The following is a 16255-nucleotide window of genomic DNA, read 5'->3' as shown; positions in this document are numbered from 1 at the left end:
AGTTTCGTTGATTCTGCTTGTCACTCTCGAAAAATCTGATTTATTTTCGGTAGTCCTACTTGTTAATTTCAGTAAATCTGATTGAGCTTCGCTAATTCTAAATACCAGTAAATTTGATCAAAATTCGGTACTTCGACTTGTAAATTCCAGTGGCGCTGGTCCATGATTCTTAGAGTATTTCTTTCTTAATGTAGTGTATTGTGGGTGGGCATCTTCCATCTAGCAGAAGAACCCGAAGTATGTACAAGATTAGTTTTGCTTCAAGTAGGCCTCTCTGAGACTAGCCATCTCGACCTCCTTTTTCTCCAACTGCTCGATCTTCTCTCTGACCTCGTTCATCTCATCGGCAAACGCAATCAAGTTCTCCTTGTATGGATGGTCGTCTCCGTTGAACACCTTCAATCTATCGAGACGGGCTAGTCTGAGCTTATTTTTAGGAATCATACCACGCACGGCCTTCTGCAACACCCAGCCGAAACCCTTATTCTCGACCATACGTTCCATAGGAACCAACTTCAACGAACCGGGCCTCGTGGTGTGCGACCAGTAAGTCTTATCGGTGAGCTTGTTTCCGCTCACCTTCATATGCGAGCAGTTGGTGACCACCACGTAGTCGCCATGGTCTCTGTTGGGCGAAAAGGTGGGTTTGTGTTTTCCTTGTAAAGTGATGGCTATACTGGCAGCCAAACGACCCAACGATCTGGGGTCGTTGGCAACGTCCACGTGGTGCCATGTGCGGGTGAAGGCTGTGGCAGCGCTACCAATTCTCTGTGACATTTAGGATGTGGTTTGTGTTTCTTCTGTGGAAGGTGATAGTGGGAGTTTTGCAGAGAGAGTTCCGGAGGTACGGGTGTTCCAACGAGTCTAGGCCCTTATACGTTACAGCCAAAGAGCGATGCGACTGAAAATTCGAAAATTCCACCGGAAAAATACCCAAACAGAGGTGGTTGTTGGAGGTATGGAGTAGGTTACTGAAAAATTTGTATGGAGGTCTAATGTGAGGGAGACGCTCTTTCCTGCAGGACGCACTGGCACCTCCCACTTTTCCACACCTCACCAGTGAACTAAGTGTCTTTCTCCAACGCAGGCACAAACACTGCGAAACCACCAGTGTGCGAACTAGTAGTCGACCATCCCCAGGGCTCATATCCGGCATTCTCGAAAACATATAAATACCCCGTCATCCGCACCCCAGATCGTCACTAACCCAGATGTTTTTCCTTAAAGACTTGTCACTCAACCTAACCCTCCATCCGTCCTACTTTGGACCCCAGATGGACCAATACTTGCGAGACAAACTATTGAGCGACGTGGAGGGAACGTGCACGGGTCAATTCGGATACATTGTGTGTGTTTTGGATTGCATGAACATCGATGTAGGTAGAGGAAGAATCATTCCTGGTTCGGGCCTGGCAGAGTTCGAGGTCAAGTATAGGGCGGTGGTGTGGAAGCCGTTCAAGGGCGAAGTTGTCGATGCGGTGGTGACCACGGTCAACAAGATGGGTTTTTTCGCGGACGTGGGGCCGTTGTCTGTGTTTGTCAGTACACACTTGATTTCGTCCGACATGAAGTTCAATCCCAGCGCAAACCCGCCTGCGTACGTGAGTCCGGACGAGACCATCGAGAAGGGCTCGCGCGTGCGGTTGAAGATTGTAGGTACGAGAACCGACGTCAATGAGATCTATGCCATTGGAAGTATAAAGGAGGACTACTTGGGGCCAAGTCCTATGTAAGACTGTTCACGTTCACAATGTGGCAGTTGCAGATCTCACGCTGCGAAGAAAAGGAAAGAATTGAAGAAAAAAAATGCGAAAAAACCTCTAAATTGAAAAGCTCATGGGCTGGAACTCTACGCTCGTTCTTCCCCGTAATAACCATGTACACTAGTCATCATGGAGTGACCATAATGTAAATTATTGCAATAAATAACGATAACGAAGCTTAGTGACCGGGACATTTCCATGTTCCATTAAATACATTACTATAATACTATAATACAATGCAAGCCGCGAAGCATTGGCAAAGACCATTAGTCAAGCTCAATTACTTCTGCCTGATCGATCTCGGAAAGATCAAACTTGCGTTTACTGTTTTTTGCGGTCTGTTGAACAGACCCAATTGTCGCAACTACTGGCGCAGCCGGCGCTGGTGGCACGGTAGGCGCTTTGGCCACTGTTCTGGGCGGAGGTGGAGATGGAGGTGGGGGAACAGGCACAATTGGCACCGCCACTGTCCTAGGCATTGATGGCGATTGGTTGGGTCTCTTGCTGGCGCCACGCTCGTGCTCTGTGCCCTCTGTTCCCTGGCGTTTTCTATTTGCAGGGCTTTCGACTGAGAGATTCTGAATAGCAGACCCAACAGGGGAGACAAAAACTGATTGCATCGACGAATTATAGCCCTTGCTACCAACAACTGATCTGCGCTCGTTCAGGTATGGATTAATAGCTGGAGCGGCCCTGTTGTCACGCTCCTGAGTAGTTTTAGTCAAGGTATCATTTTGAGTTGGAGCAGGATTTCTCAGAGAGACATTGTCATTTGTCAATGAATTGATATTGATTCGTCCGAATGGTTGTTGTTGCTGTTTCTCTGACTCTGTCAAATTTCTCAGAGCCTCTTGTGCTCGCTGTATATCATGTACATTATTTAGGAGCTCCGCGACTGTTTTCGTGACAGATGGCGATGCGGCAGTGGGCTCAACCACTTGAGAAGGTCCTCCCTCCGAATTGGATCTTTTTGTGGGGGTTCTTAACACACCAAACTTGTTTAAATGTGCATCTGCAGCATTTGGAACAAGCGGCCTTGTATTGATTCTGTGATCTGTCGATTGATTTGACGCTGGACACGACGAGACACTGTTAGACCTCATAATACCAAGCTGACCTCCAAGTTTGGCCTCAAAGCCCGGCCCATGCTGAGGAAAGATTTGATAGTGATTGACAGACCTTGGCCCACTAGGCGCCACCATCCCCATCTGTGATAAGTTGTACGCATTAATTTTAGCTCGAGAGTCATTGACAAGCTGGGAGTAGCTCGGGGTGGTCGTCGTTCTATCACTGTTCGCGGATTGTTGTGTGGAGTCCTTCAGAAAAAGCAGTCTCATACTTGAGAACGAACTTATCGATGGCCTTTCATCATTCGCTTTCCCAGGTTGAAGGGTGGAAATTGTATTTGAGGCAAACGGATTACCGTTGGAATGAGCGCCGCTGAGGGTTCTCATTGCTTTCATATATTCAGCTTCATTAGGCGGCGCCGAAGTGACCACTGGAAGGTTATTCTCAATAGACGTACCCATGTTGGTTGAACTTTTTTCTATAGCTTGGCCACAGAGAACACTATTCGATGCACTTGCTGTCAGAGAGCCAGCTTCGACATTCGGCCTAGTATTAGCTTCTGGAGCATTTGTCTCTGGTGCTATGAGTGGGCCTGGATTGTTTATAGAGAGACTGTCTTTTGGAACCGATAGTGTGCCATCTCCCACTAGGGTTGTTGGATTAAAGTTAGTTGCTGATGAATTGGTTCCATTTGATGCTTGGGAAGGCGGCGCCTGCTCAGCGTCCTCCATGCTTATGTCAACATTCTCATTATGTTCGGTAATTGATTCGGTTGTTTTCAGCTCACTGGATGCAACGTTGCGTTCAATACTCTGCTCGTCTTGCTCCATGGCATCATTATGGTTTGGAATGGGAGTGGCAGAACTAAGAGCAGGTGTTTCGCCATCATCAGCTTCGCTTATGATCGGACGCCGCCTTGGCCTGGCGACTATAGTCTCTTCTTCCGTGTCTTCTCCCTCTTCCATTGAATTGGTGTTGACTTGTGCTTGAAGCCTTGACGTGACCTCTTGTGATACTTGATTACGAGCCGACATTCCAGCAGAAGCCACATTTAAATTTTCAGCTGCGGAATCTACTGAAGACTTCTCGGCTACATTCGTAGATGTAGCGGCAGCCCCGGGAGGGGCAGATTCAATTCTTTCTTGGTTTTCAGAGGCGCGTTGGTCATCCTCTGCAACAATACCTCTCACAATTTCCTGAAATGTTAATGCAGTCGATTCTTTTTGAGCGGGTTGCGGCGCAACAGCTGATGCTGATGCTGGTGCTGATGCTGATGCTGGTGCTGGTGCTGATGCTGGTGCTGGTGCTGATGCTGGTGCTGGTGCTGGTGCTGGTGCTGGTGCTGGTGCTGGTGCTGGTGCTGAGCCAGGTGCATCTTCGGGTTCACTATCACTATCAAGTGATATGATTTCAATAGCATCATCACCAGGCTTCTGAGCAGGGACACTACTGGAAGCTCTTTGCTCACCCGGCGCTTTTGGATAATCATCATCGTCATCACTATCCAGTAAGCTTTCTCCTTCCACCGCTTTCCAAGAACCATCAGGGTTGAGAACAACACTGTCAACAGAATCTGGAGTCAGTTTGATGATGTCTAGAACATAGTCAGAAACTGCCAACAGGTTTTGATCGATGTATGAGGAGCAAACGGGACACTGCCAGAGTGGGATTTTCTGCTGCATGGATAAAAAAGAGGCACCATCGAAACACTGAATATGGTCGCATTGAATGCTTCGAACAGGCTGCAGCATACGAGCATAGGTTAGTGGGCAGCGCAAAGTCAATGTAGATGTAGCTACCACGATGTCTCCGTCATCCGAAGTTTCATTTTGCTTTTGAATAGTGGCCCGCGTTGCATGTATGGGTATATGTGCTTTGTTGAAGATCTGCTCGGAGAGCTGCGGTAGAGGAAACTCTTCTACTATGTAAGTGTAGAGAATGTACTTCTCTAGAGCGTCAGAGTAGACAATGCGGATAGATGCCAGCTTCTCGAGTTGGGCGATGTACGGAGTTAAGTCTGCTGGACGAGCTGAGCCTGGCTTGCCCTTGATACCTTTCGTGAATTGCTTGGTGAGAACATCATTCACATAAATCTCAATAGGTGGGAATTGTATGGGTGTGTTTGTGTGGTCTTGCGTAGTTTCAGTACCACTGAAGATGTATAGACGCATAGTTGGCTTCTCACGGAGGAGCTTGATTTCCGAAGAATGTAGCTTAATACGAAATGATACACTGTTGCGTCCCTTGCTCACACGCAATACGTGAGCTGTGCCCACAAGGCGCCTCAACAAGTAAAAGATGGTGCTTTTGAAGAGAAGCATGGGTCCAGTATAAGTATTATCTAGATCAGCCATACGAGAGGCAGAGATATGTGCATGCGGGTCGCTGAGGCCGTGCGCCATATGGCCCACATTGCCCACGCCCATTCCCTGAACTGTGTTCATGCTGGCTACGTTTCTTCCGTTACTACCTATATGGGGCATTTGGCCAAGAGACGCTATTCCAGGCAACCCATTCGAGCTTCCCGAGTTGCCCACGAGTCCGAGCGAGCTTGCCATCATGGCGCGCTGCGGCGGGAGCACATAGTTACCGTTCTGGCCCATGGCGAGCCCATTGCCGTTGTTGCGGATATGCTGGCGCGCCGGGTTCGACATGCTGGAATTTGAGGTAAACAGCTCCAACAGCGCGGCCACACTATTGTCGCTGACTGCGCCACTACGGATCGCAGCCGTTAACTGCGCATAGTTGGGTAGTGGACTATTGTAGATTACCTTAAGCACCAACGTCTGGAGCGCTAGAAGTTCTGGAAGCTGGCACGAGACTACACGTGCCTCGATATGTTGGAGTAGCCGATTGACCAAGTCGCCCTTGTTGCCCTTGAGAGGAAGGCCGATGCATTTACAGATGTCCTTGACTTGTTGTAGTTTGAGCCCACGCACGTTCTCCGTGAGGGCGTATTTGTCGTTGTCCGAAAACAGCAGCGGCAGCAGATCAGTCATGACACATTCGGCGACACGGGAAGCGGCGGTTTTTGTGTTTTGGGGTTCTTAGAAAGTAGAAAGTTCAGATATGGGTGTGGAATTCGGAGTGGGCTGGATGCAGGCCGATCTGGCTAAATTGATAGGGAGAGGATTTGAGGAGCTGGGATGTTTGAAAAATCGGGAACATGGGATTCATGGGTGGGGAAATTGCGGTGCTTATATATTGGGATAGTTTGAATTTCTTATTTTGAGTGATTTTTCGTGATGGCAGTGTTTATGGTCTGTATTCTGTATCTCTGTCTGTCAAGTCAGAGACATCCTAGACCAGAGATTATGTAGTGTGAGGTAGAGACAAATACACAAAAAAGAAAAAAAAAACATTAAAGAATTGGAGAGGGAGATATTCACATCGAGCATAAAGTATCAACGAAAAATCAGCTGGTTCGCGCTGTCGCCTTTTCTGCCTCTCTACAATGGTTTCTATTTATCGTTTATGTGTATTCAGTAGGTCTGGCTCATATTATGGGAAGAAGCAAATCCACGAAATTAGTTTGAATTTTATACTATCTACTCTGTTGCGCGATGAAACCCTTACATTCTCTCCACTGGAGTCAATCCCAACAAAACCATACCGTTGTACAACACCTGTTTAGCAGAGGCATACAAGGCCAAACGAGCGGTGGCCAAGTCCTCCTCCTGACCGGCCACCCAAAGAGTGTCGTAACAAGAAGAAACAATGTGGGTCAAGCTGAACAAGTAGGTGACGATAGTGGATGGCTCGTTGGTCTTCAAGGCCTTCTTGATGATGTCTGGGTACTGAGCCAAGACTCTGGCCAAGTTGACGGCCTCTGGCTCCGAAAGCAAGTCGTAGTTGGCTGCAAGCAACTTCTCCTCGCTGATGCCAGCCTTTCTTTGCACAGAGCTCAAACGAGAGTGAGCGTATTGCAAGTATGGACCGGTGTCACCCTCGAAAGAAAGCATACGGTCCCACTTGAACTCGTAGTTGTTGATTCTCTTGGATTGCATGTCCTGGATCATGACGGCGGAGATACCGATCAAGTCGGCAATCTTGTCAGGGTCCTCGATTTGGGCGTACTTGGCCTCGTTACGTTGCATGACCTCGTGCATCTTTTGCTTGGTCTCCTCCAAGATGTTGTCCAAGAAAACCACAGTACCCTTTCTGGTGGACATACCTTGAACCATACCGAAGTTGACGTGCTCCATTTTCTTGGCCCAGTCGAAGCCCAACTGCTTCAAGATCTCGAAGAACTGAGCAGTGTGCAAGTCTTGTTGCGAGGCAATGACGTAAACCATCTTGTCGAACTTGTAGTTGTCGTAACGCTTGATGGCCTCACCGACGTCTCTGGTTAAGTACAAGGAGGTACCGTCCGACTTCTGCACAAGACACTTGCCCAACTTCTTGTTGAACTTGGTCAAGTCAATCAACTTGGCGCCTCTGTCTTCGTGGACCAAGCCCTTCTTGTCGAACAAGTCGATGACCTCGTTCATCTTCTCCTGCGACACTTGCGACTCACCGGAGTAGACGTCGTAAGCGATGTTAAGACGGGCGTAGGTGCCGATGTATCTCTCGATAGACAAGTCACGGAAACGCTTCCAGATCTTCAAGGCCTCCTCGTCGCCATCCTCCATGCGCTTGAAGTACTCTCTGGCCTGGTCGTTGGTGCCGCCGGTGATCTCGCCCTCCTCGGTGATGTCCTTATTGATACGGACGTACACCTCGAACAAATGGTTGATTGGGTCGGAGGTCAAAAGCTCCTCGCTACCGTATCTCTCGAAACCAACGGCCAAGAGACCGAACTGCTTTCCCCAGTCTCCCAAGTAGTTGAAACGGGTGACATCCCAACCAGCCTTCTCGTACAAGTTGGACAAGAAACCACCGATGATGGTGGAACGCAAGTGACCAGCGTGGAAAGGCTTGGCGATGTTGGGAGAAGAAAACTCTACAATGACCTTCTTGCCCTCGCCAATAGGCAAGTATCCATAGTTGGTACCTCTGGTCAAGACATCCTTGAACACAAGACCGTACAAGGCCTTGGGCGCGAAGAAAAACTGCAAGAACTGGCCCTCGGCACGGACCTCGCTCAAGTAGCCGTCGTTAGGGAACGCCTTGGCAAACTCGTCAGCTTTGGCCTTGAAGTCTGTACCCTTAGGAAGACGCAAACGGGGGAGAGGAACAAGCAAGTCACCCTTGTCCAAGGTAGAGGGGGTATCCAAGGCGGGGAAAATGATCTCGGGAGCAATGCCGCTGAGTTTGTGCAACTCTTCGGTGATGTAACAACGCATCACGTCGACTACATTGTACTTAGGGTAAGCACCTTCAATTGAAGCAGACTCATGGAGGCCCAATTTGGCCAACGTGCCTGTGATAGTGTCTACAGCAGCCATTGGGAACGGTCTAGGACGGATAGGTGGAAGTTGGACGGGGGATGTTCTGAGGGTGCGGAAGAAGGTCCGGAGTATGCTCATGGCATTTTTTGGAGGTCGATGCGCATCGCATTGAGATAAGGGTGGGAGGTGAGTCAAAGAGGATGGGCGATGGGGTGGAGGACGAGGGAATTTTCTGGAAGAAAGGAGAGAGGAATTTTTTTATATTTTAGGGTTTTGTGTTTCTGGAATTTGTGTTGTTGCGGCTGTTTATGTGTTTTGAAACGGGTTTTTCGTTTGGTCTTATCTGTGCGCTTTGACAGGTGAGCCGTGACGAAAGCTTTGTGTCTGTGTCAGGTTAATGGGACATGAGGGGATTGAGAAAGGTATTTGCGGAAGAAGTGAAAGTGTGAGCAAAATGGATCTGCAAATTTCTCAGTTTTTGTTCCGGAGTTTTGAGATTAACTCCGATGGCCAGACTTGAAGGTGTCTACTTCAGTGGTGAGGTATAGAGATTTTTGAGAAAAATGAGTTGAATCATACCTTATTCCTAAGAAATTCTCATTCATTTTCAAGGAATATGTGGCCTCACCTCCAGTCTGAAAATGTTTCTACAAGTGTATACATCAAGAAGAAGTACAGTGATTACTATCCAGCTATAACTTGTGAAATCCAAAAACCTCGCTTTATATTTTCACTCCATTTTCTACGAGATCACGGTAATACTAGTGAAGTAAATGTCAATATGAACTACATTCAAGAATAAGTCTTTCGTTCATTCAGTCACAATCTCCACCAGAAAACAAACCCTTGCCAATACTTCAAAAGTATTCATGACAGATCATAAGAACGACTCTAACAGACCGTTTTTGCTTACAGAGCGCAATTTCAAAATCTTGGCCTTGCGCTTTCCATCATTTTGAAAGTAAAATTCATAGAATTACTAGAACAGATAAGACGAGAAATTCCCAGAATATTAGGATTCAAAAAATTATCAACGTGAAATTGCATACCTCCGATTATCCCGTTGTTAACCCCATCTTTGGTTCTGGTCCTTCATGGATTGATCTGCAATCCGGCATCCAGTTAACCCTACTCAGACTGTTTTACATGTTTTTTCGTATTTCAACCTGCTTTTGGAATAGTTCATGAGTTTAGGAAGTTCAGATCCGAGCAACAAAGTATCTCCGATCGCTCATCCTTGGTGCGATCCCCAAAATGGTGTTTGTGAGCCCAAATCTGTTGATGAATGGCTCATAATTAGGGCCAGCAAGAGAATAAGAGACGATCCAAATTGGAAGCTGAAGTTCCGAGATCCAGAATACATTTCTGAGAGAAAGGCCGAGTTTGTGAGCAACATCAATGATTCTCAAGAGCCTTGGATGTGGGAAGTCCATCAACTCCATGCGAAGTATCTCAGGAACATTGATGCAATTTTCGAATACGTACAAAAAGAGTTGGAGTGGTATGAAGCCAAAGAACAAGAATTGGTGGAATCGGGGTTTGTACATTCTATAAATGAGCGTGTTCTATATAGTGATATTGCTATCTCTACCACCACACAATCAAACCTTAGGGTGGCCATTCAGAATTTCGAGGTAGGAACAGAAAACATTTGTCACTCAATTGATGATGAAGTCGTTGTTAATATCATTGACCCTTGTATGTACCCTGTGGTGTACGGTCAGACACAAGAACTTAGAGATGGCAAGTTGTCAACGATCCAATTCAATGAGAAGATTTACACAATCAAAAATAATGTACCAGAGTATGCAATATCAAAACACTTTCAATGCCTTCCTACGAAATTCAAGTACGATGAATCGGCTGGAAGGTTCGAGCTTTCGTCATACATCAACAATATTCATCCCGGGAAGTATGCCGAAATTTACACTCTTATCACAACGATCTTCAACAACTCGTTGCCAGGATTATTGCAGTGCCTCTCGTGTTGCATTTCTCCTGAGTATTTGAGAGTCAATATACCTGTGGCGGAGAATGCTTATGGTCAGGAGTATCTAGATATGATACACTTGCTAGAGGATTCTGACCTAGAAGCTTCTGATGGCGAGAAAATTGATGAAGAGCTAGAACTCAAAAAGCACAAGTGGATCAAAGACTCTCCACCGAAATGGAATGGCTCGCCGTCTTTTCAAGTCTTTGACGCAAAGCGCTTTGAGGATCTCAAAGTCATTACTAAGCTTGTGAATATAGAATTGACACCTGAAAACCCCCAGTATGTCGGAGGTTCGTGGCATGTCGAAGGTGCAATGAATGAGGACATTGTTGCAACAATAACGTATCACTACGATTCAGAGAATGTTACTAACCAGAAACTATCCTTCAGGGAGAGCTTTAAAGATCCTAAATTTCACCTTGATGACGCTTATTATTGCCGATATTACTATGGATTGAGCGAGGTAGATCAGACTTTCAAGTATTCGGGTTCGGAAGATTCGCCACTCGGTAGAGTGCTCATCTTCCCTAACGTCTTTCAGCATAAACTCGACCCTTTTGAGTTAAAGGACAAAAGTAAATCAGGCCACCGAAAGATCATGTATCTCTTCGTTGTAGACCCATACAACAACATCATAAAGACAACTGACTCAGTTCCCCCACAACAGGATGAGTGGGCACATCGACTGGAATCGAAGCATTTCATCCACGGCGACGTAAACAATACTAATATGACATACGAAGAAGCGAAGAAATTCCTGGATAATATTTTGGCAGAAAGAAAAACCATGAACGACCCAAAGGCTGGACGAGGCGAAAGTTCAACACTGAGAGAGTTTTGGTTATGGGATTATTAAATCAACAGCATTCATCGTTTTCTTTGGTTTTCTTGCATCTTCTGCGACTAAACTAATGGCGTTTTTATATCATACGCCGTGCTACTATGATAGTAGCGCTTTATGTTTCAGAATAATAGCTCACATTGCATAAAATAATGTAATATGTATTAGGTATGAACGAGAAGCACTACAAGGACGTGGTCACTGTGACCGTTTGCGAGTTCAAAAGCATAACCGGCGGCAAGTCCTCAAGCCAAATAGCAAGACTATTTGTATACTCGCAACTCTCTTCGTGATCTAAGTGTGTGCCGATCTCGGGAGCGGGAAGTGTTGAGAAAATTACTGCTGTATCTTCCTCACTCAGGTTCATTCTCATAAGTTCGTTGAGAATTATGTGTTGTCCATTTGGTGGAAGTTTATTGAACAGGAAATCTTGCAATTCTCGTTGCAACTTCTTGAAAGTTACTTGCAGATCTCTTGATTGCCTCTCGTTTCTATTATCAATTGACGCTCTCAGTGGCAGCTCCTCGTCGCTTTCACTCATAAAGTGAGGTGAATGGATATGTTCGTGAAGCATATCCACAGATATGATGGATGGTGCGCGAAGATCCTCACGCAGATCCGTCACAAGATCGAATTTGAGTTTATTGTCTTTTGCGTTCTGAGGTCCATTGAAATTCTTGTTCAAAATGCTCGATTTAGGAATTGGTTGTAACCTCGAGTCCTTGGCCTCTTCTCCAGAATTAGCTACTTGGCTAGTTTTTGTATCCTCGTCATCTTCTTCATCAACAAATATGATTGAGGATTTGACTGGTTCATCATCATCATTTCCATCTATGTCTGCATCATCACCTTCATCTTCTTGCACCTTCGATTTTGGAATCTTCACAGCCAGGAAGTTTGGACGTAAGTTCACTTTCAGAGGACGAGAAGGAAGATTGGGCGCAGCGACAGGTGGATCTGTCTTATATATCATTTTAAGTCCAGAAGCGGCATTTGATTTCTGTGCTTGTTGAGCGACTTTCTGTCTACCATTGAGCTTATTGCTTTTCGGTTTGGGAACCAAATTGCTTGTAGTCAGTGGTGCGGGACTTACGGTTTGTTCTTGAGGCATCAGTATGACAGGAATATTCAACAAACTCGAATTATTGCTCGAAGCCTCCGTTGTTGTCACATCTCTCTCGCTTGAGCTTTCATCACTCGATTCAATTGTGTTTCCATTGTCAAAGAAAAAGTCGCCACCTTGGGCACGCATACTCAAAGACAAATTCATACCTTGGCCATGCAAGTTTGAAAGTGTGTATCTTCGATTGCTACCCAAAGATTTGCTATAGTTTTCGTCGTCTGCGTAACTGAGTGACTTGATCGAGATTTTGTTGAGTCTTCGAGATACCTCATCGTTAATTGTAATAGATCTGGATTTGCTTGAGTTTCTTTTCCTGTCTCTATTCGCCTCAATTTCCTTAACAATCTTTCTTGACTCTACGAGATTGTTCCACCATTGATCATGCAGAAGAGTCTTGGTAATACGTTGGTAGACGCCTTGCTTCTCCTTGTTTACTGGCCGTCCAGACACGATTATATTGTATGTCTCTAACAGGCCATCATTCAAACAGACAACTTTGACTTCCGCATCTATTCTGAGTTTTTCTAGCAACCCATCAAGACGCGAGCGCTCATCTTCTTCTTCACCTTTTGTTTCGACAAATGCGATGATTCTCAAGGTATACTTGTTTTTCTTCCACTCATCAACAGTAGATAAGATCGATCCAAGTTGCAAAATTAAAGTGTATGTGTCAAAATTTGTAGAAAGAACAGATTTTCCATCCGCCGTAAGACTCATTTTTGACATTTGAATAGGATACAAGTCAATGTATTTTTTTGAAGATTGCAGCAGTTCTAATTTATGAGACAACCACAGACCTTTCATTTCCGGAACAGACATCTTGCCAAAATTTGCAGCAACAGCTACAGTCGCTTGCATAATAATCAAGTCCTCAACAATTTGAACCCACTGCGAAATTGAAACTTGTTTTTCTTTTCTCAAATTGTCTGTAGGCAAAGTCTGATTTTTGTTGCTAATTGTACCACAATGCTGTGTGCCATGTTTATCAAAATCATGAAAGCCAAGAACGGTGATGTTAGGTTTCATACCTCCCAAGCCTGATCCTAAAAACACATTCCGCACTCCCCAAGGTAAAGAAGGTCCAATTGAAATGTGTACAAATGCTTTGATTTTAGCCATATCTCTGAGCTTAACCCAAGCCAGCTTTTGGCGTTGAACTTCTTTGAATGCTTGAATTCCAAAGTCCAGATTCAGGTCAAGTTGCGCATCTGATATGATCACAACATGTCCCAAGATATAAAGACCACCTTTTTTCAAGTGGTTGCAGAAACCAATTAAGTTCCAAGAGGTACGCGGGTCGTCACAAAGGAGAAGAATTTGTGGTCTCCAATACTTGACACTCATATTGAGTTTGAGACGAAGCAAATATTTTCTGACCTGGTGATAGATAAGAAGCTGAGAGATATCTCCAAACTTCAGAGGAGGGGCGCAATAGTGTATCGTCATTATCAAGAAAACTAAGAATGCGATAACGGAAGTTGCTGACCTGCCATCACAGATGTACATTGCAATCACTGAAGCAACGCCTCCAGTCAACGCTGTTTTCGAGCTAAAGTACTTGAATGACGGTCTAAAGTTAGGCGCCGAGCCTAAACGCAACAAAAAGCAAGCCAAATTAGTGACCATGAAGGTCATAGAGAATGCCATTGTTATAAAGGTTGCAATTTGATTGATGTCAGCGAAGAGGAAAATTTGCGCGAGAAACCAAGTGAAAATAATACCATACAATTGGGCCAACTTGACTTGCTTTTCTGATTTCTGCGACACAGAAAATATCTGAAGGCCAGGTACGATTTTGTCGTTGGCAATCGCATTCAACATGGAGGCTGCACCAACAATTCCCATAATCACCGAAAATAAAGAGGTCGAGAATTCACCCAGAACAATGATCAAAGAGTGTAAGTTGATGGTTTGAATTACTCCCAAGTCTTTACGGAGAAGCTCCCTTGGTGTGGATGCACCGATTGAAACGATTACAAGGAGATAGAGAATGAAAGTGATAAGAAGGCCCCACAAAGTTCCCTTAGGAATAGCTCTCGAAGGATTCTTCAATTCTCCTGACATGGAAGCGCCTGCGAAAATACCCGCGGTAGCTGGAAAAAAAATTCCGAACATGTTTCTGAAAGTCTCGGGCACCCCTGGAGGCTGCAGGGAACCGGCAGCACCACTTGTAAATTGGAGCCACAAGTTTTCTCTGAATGTGCTCCATGATATTCCAGTATATAAGAGATCGCTTCCTGGAATTGGAAAAAAAGGTTTAACAAATAGCGCAGAAACAGGGATTGACAAAGTACTGGTGGTCAAAACGACAAACAACCAAAAAGCTGTTTTGGAAACCAAAGATGAACCGACCATGGCAATTCCAGTGCACACGGCCAAAAGGATGGTGGAGTATGATATCTGCCACAAGGGAGACACTGGTAAAAGGGGCCACATTGCACCCTTCTCATGGCCAAAATTCTCCAAAAAGGGCTCTATAAAACCAACCACATTCAAAGAGGCATTGAGCACCTGTCCGATGAAAAAAATAATACCTATAGCTACTCCAAACTCGGGTCCTAGTGACCGCAGAATCATATAGTACGCACCACCACCACGAACAGTTCCATTTGTGGAAATCGCACTGATCGACAAAACCGTCAAGATGTCGATGAAATATGACATGACAAGAAGTAAAATAGTACCAATGACACCCATTTGGCCCATGATAAAACCAAAACGCAAAAACATCAAAATCGATAGCACATTGAGTGAAGTCGGGAGAAACACTCCATCAAAAGTTCCCAATTTTGTCACCGGCGGCTGCAGCCTGCTCTTGTTATGTTTGCCCAAGTGATGGTGTCCCTTTTTGTGAATATGGGTGGGAGAATGATCTTCTGATCTGGAACCCGGTAGGCCGGTTCCGGCGCTGCTAGGCAGCTGATATGTCGGTAGAAGTGGTGTCCGTTCAGACATGAGAACAAATGCAAAAATACGTTTGGGCTGGGGAGACTGGGGAGACCCTTGCTTATATAGTAGTTATCTATAGAAGGCAGTGAGGGTCCAGGGAGTGTAGATATGGGATGGAAGAAGAAATTGATCTTCCATGGATGGAAGCTTTTTTTTGTTGACTATAATTAATTTCTAAATAATTCAATGAATGAGGAGAATGTGTTTCAAAAGCTGGTGGAAGAAAGAATTGATGTTCTTTCTTGTGGGTTAAGTTCTTATCAGAGCTTATCTTTGCTCATCTCAAATGGGTAATTTTCAGTGGGCCGGATTCGGAAAATGGTGAGATATGCGTAAGATTGAGAATTAAACGTGAAAGAAAATAGGAGTCTTTTTTTTTGTAAGGACGCGCGTTCGTATGAAGAGACCGCCAATGGTGGAGTTTTAGGTACTGGCGGTATCTGTCGTGGTGTCTATGATGCAAATAGGGAATAGATATCAAGGATGTCCTTTACAGGTTTGACCATTGAATCGAAGGACTTCTGGCTCCAGAAAATCCCAAGGGAATCGGCATGCGCGAGAAGTCAAGAAGAATAAAGGTGACAAATTTTCTAGCGTGGAGCCTGAGAATGCAGAAGCCACAGTTTGACCTTCTTTTCAGGGTCAATTGGCGAATCTTAGCAGTAAGATATCTATCAAAAGTGTTACTCTGTCATAGTAAAGCAATCTAGCTTCAAATAATTTCTACTTTAAATTTATCAAAAGAGTTGCCATGATCTTCAATTACTTGCTGTTTGACATTTTCAGCAGTTATGCCCAGTATGTGTTTTGGGTGCGGATCGTTCCACTCAACTAACCGGAATCCTGAATCTGTGAATGAGCCAAAACGTGCGGATCAGGTCAAGCCAAAAAACACAAGTAGAAAACAAAAGGTTATTTGTTAAGTCTCATTCACGTCTTGTCTCCGAAAATGTTCGTTCACGCTGCCTTGGGATCGACAGATCAGCGCTAAATGAGAAAAACCGTCAATCTGTTATCATGGCGAGATCTTGCCACTCCATGTGCGCTGTATAAACAAAAAAGCTTCCTCTTGTCTCAATTTTTCAGGTCTCTTATTCCATATCAGAACATGCAACCTCAACAATACATCAAAGATCACAACCGACACCCAAATTTTCAACTTCACAATCCATTCTCTGAACAAACAAG

At 45.1% G+C, this 16255-nt stretch overlaps 6 protein-coding genes across 6 annotated transcripts; 2 read left to right on the top strand and 4 right to left on the bottom strand.

Annotated features, from left to right (window-relative positions):
• Positions 1–249: 249 nt before the first annotated feature.
• PUMCH_003687 (uncharacterized protein) lies at positions 250–777 on the bottom strand (the record flags this gene model as incomplete). Its single annotated transcript, XM_063022647.1, has 1 exon — positions 250–777. The coding sequence occupies one exon, from the start codon at positions 775–777 to the stop codon at positions 250–252; it is 528 nt and encodes a 175-aa protein (XP_062878717.1).
• Positions 778–1211: 434 nt separating this feature from the next.
• PUMCH_003686 (uncharacterized protein) lies at positions 1212–1733 on the top strand (the record flags this gene model as incomplete). Its single annotated transcript, XM_063022646.1, has 1 exon — positions 1212–1733. The coding sequence occupies one exon, from the start codon at positions 1212–1214 to the stop codon at positions 1731–1733; it is 522 nt and encodes a 173-aa protein (XP_062878716.1).
• A 296-nt stretch (positions 1734–2029) lies between these two features.
• PUMCH_003685 (uncharacterized protein) lies at positions 2030–5830 on the bottom strand (the record flags this gene model as incomplete). Its single annotated transcript, XM_063022645.1, has 1 exon — positions 2030–5830. The coding sequence occupies one exon, from the start codon at positions 5828–5830 to the stop codon at positions 2030–2032; it is 3801 nt and encodes a 1266-aa protein (XP_062878715.1).
• A 573-nt stretch (positions 5831–6403) lies between these two features.
• Positions 6404–8299, bottom strand: PUMCH_003684 (uncharacterized protein; the record flags this gene model as incomplete). The annotated part of the gene is made up of 1 exon (XM_063022644.1): positions 6404–8299. The coding sequence occupies one exon, from the start codon at positions 8297–8299 to the stop codon at positions 6404–6406; it is 1896 nt and encodes a 631-aa protein (XP_062878714.1).
• Positions 8300–9345: 1046 nt separating this feature from the next.
• On the top strand, positions 9346–11010 carry PUMCH_003683 (uncharacterized protein; the record flags this gene model as incomplete). The annotated part of the gene is made up of 1 exon (XM_063022643.1): positions 9346–11010. One exon carries the CDS (start codon positions 9346–9348, stop codon positions 11008–11010), a length of 1665 nt encoding a protein of 554 aa, XP_062878713.1.
• Positions 11011–11179: 169 nt separating this feature from the next.
• On the bottom strand, positions 11180–15073 carry PUMCH_003682 (uncharacterized protein; the record flags this gene model as incomplete). Its single annotated transcript, XM_063022642.1, has 1 exon — positions 11180–15073. The coding sequence occupies one exon, from the start codon at positions 15071–15073 to the stop codon at positions 11180–11182; it is 3894 nt and encodes a 1297-aa protein (XP_062878712.1).
• Positions 15074–16255: the final 1182 nt, after the last annotated feature.

The sequence above is a fragment of the Australozyma saopauloensis genome, chromosome 4 (genome assembly GCF_035610405.1).
Source record: "Australozyma saopauloensis chromosome 4, complete sequence".
In the NCBI taxonomy this organism is placed as follows: domain Eukaryota; kingdom Fungi; phylum Ascomycota; class Pichiomycetes; order Serinales; family Metschnikowiaceae; genus Australozyma; species Australozyma saopauloensis.
The sequence above is the reverse complement of the archived record's forward strand: the minus strand, read 5'-3'. Positions and strand labels throughout refer to the sequence as shown.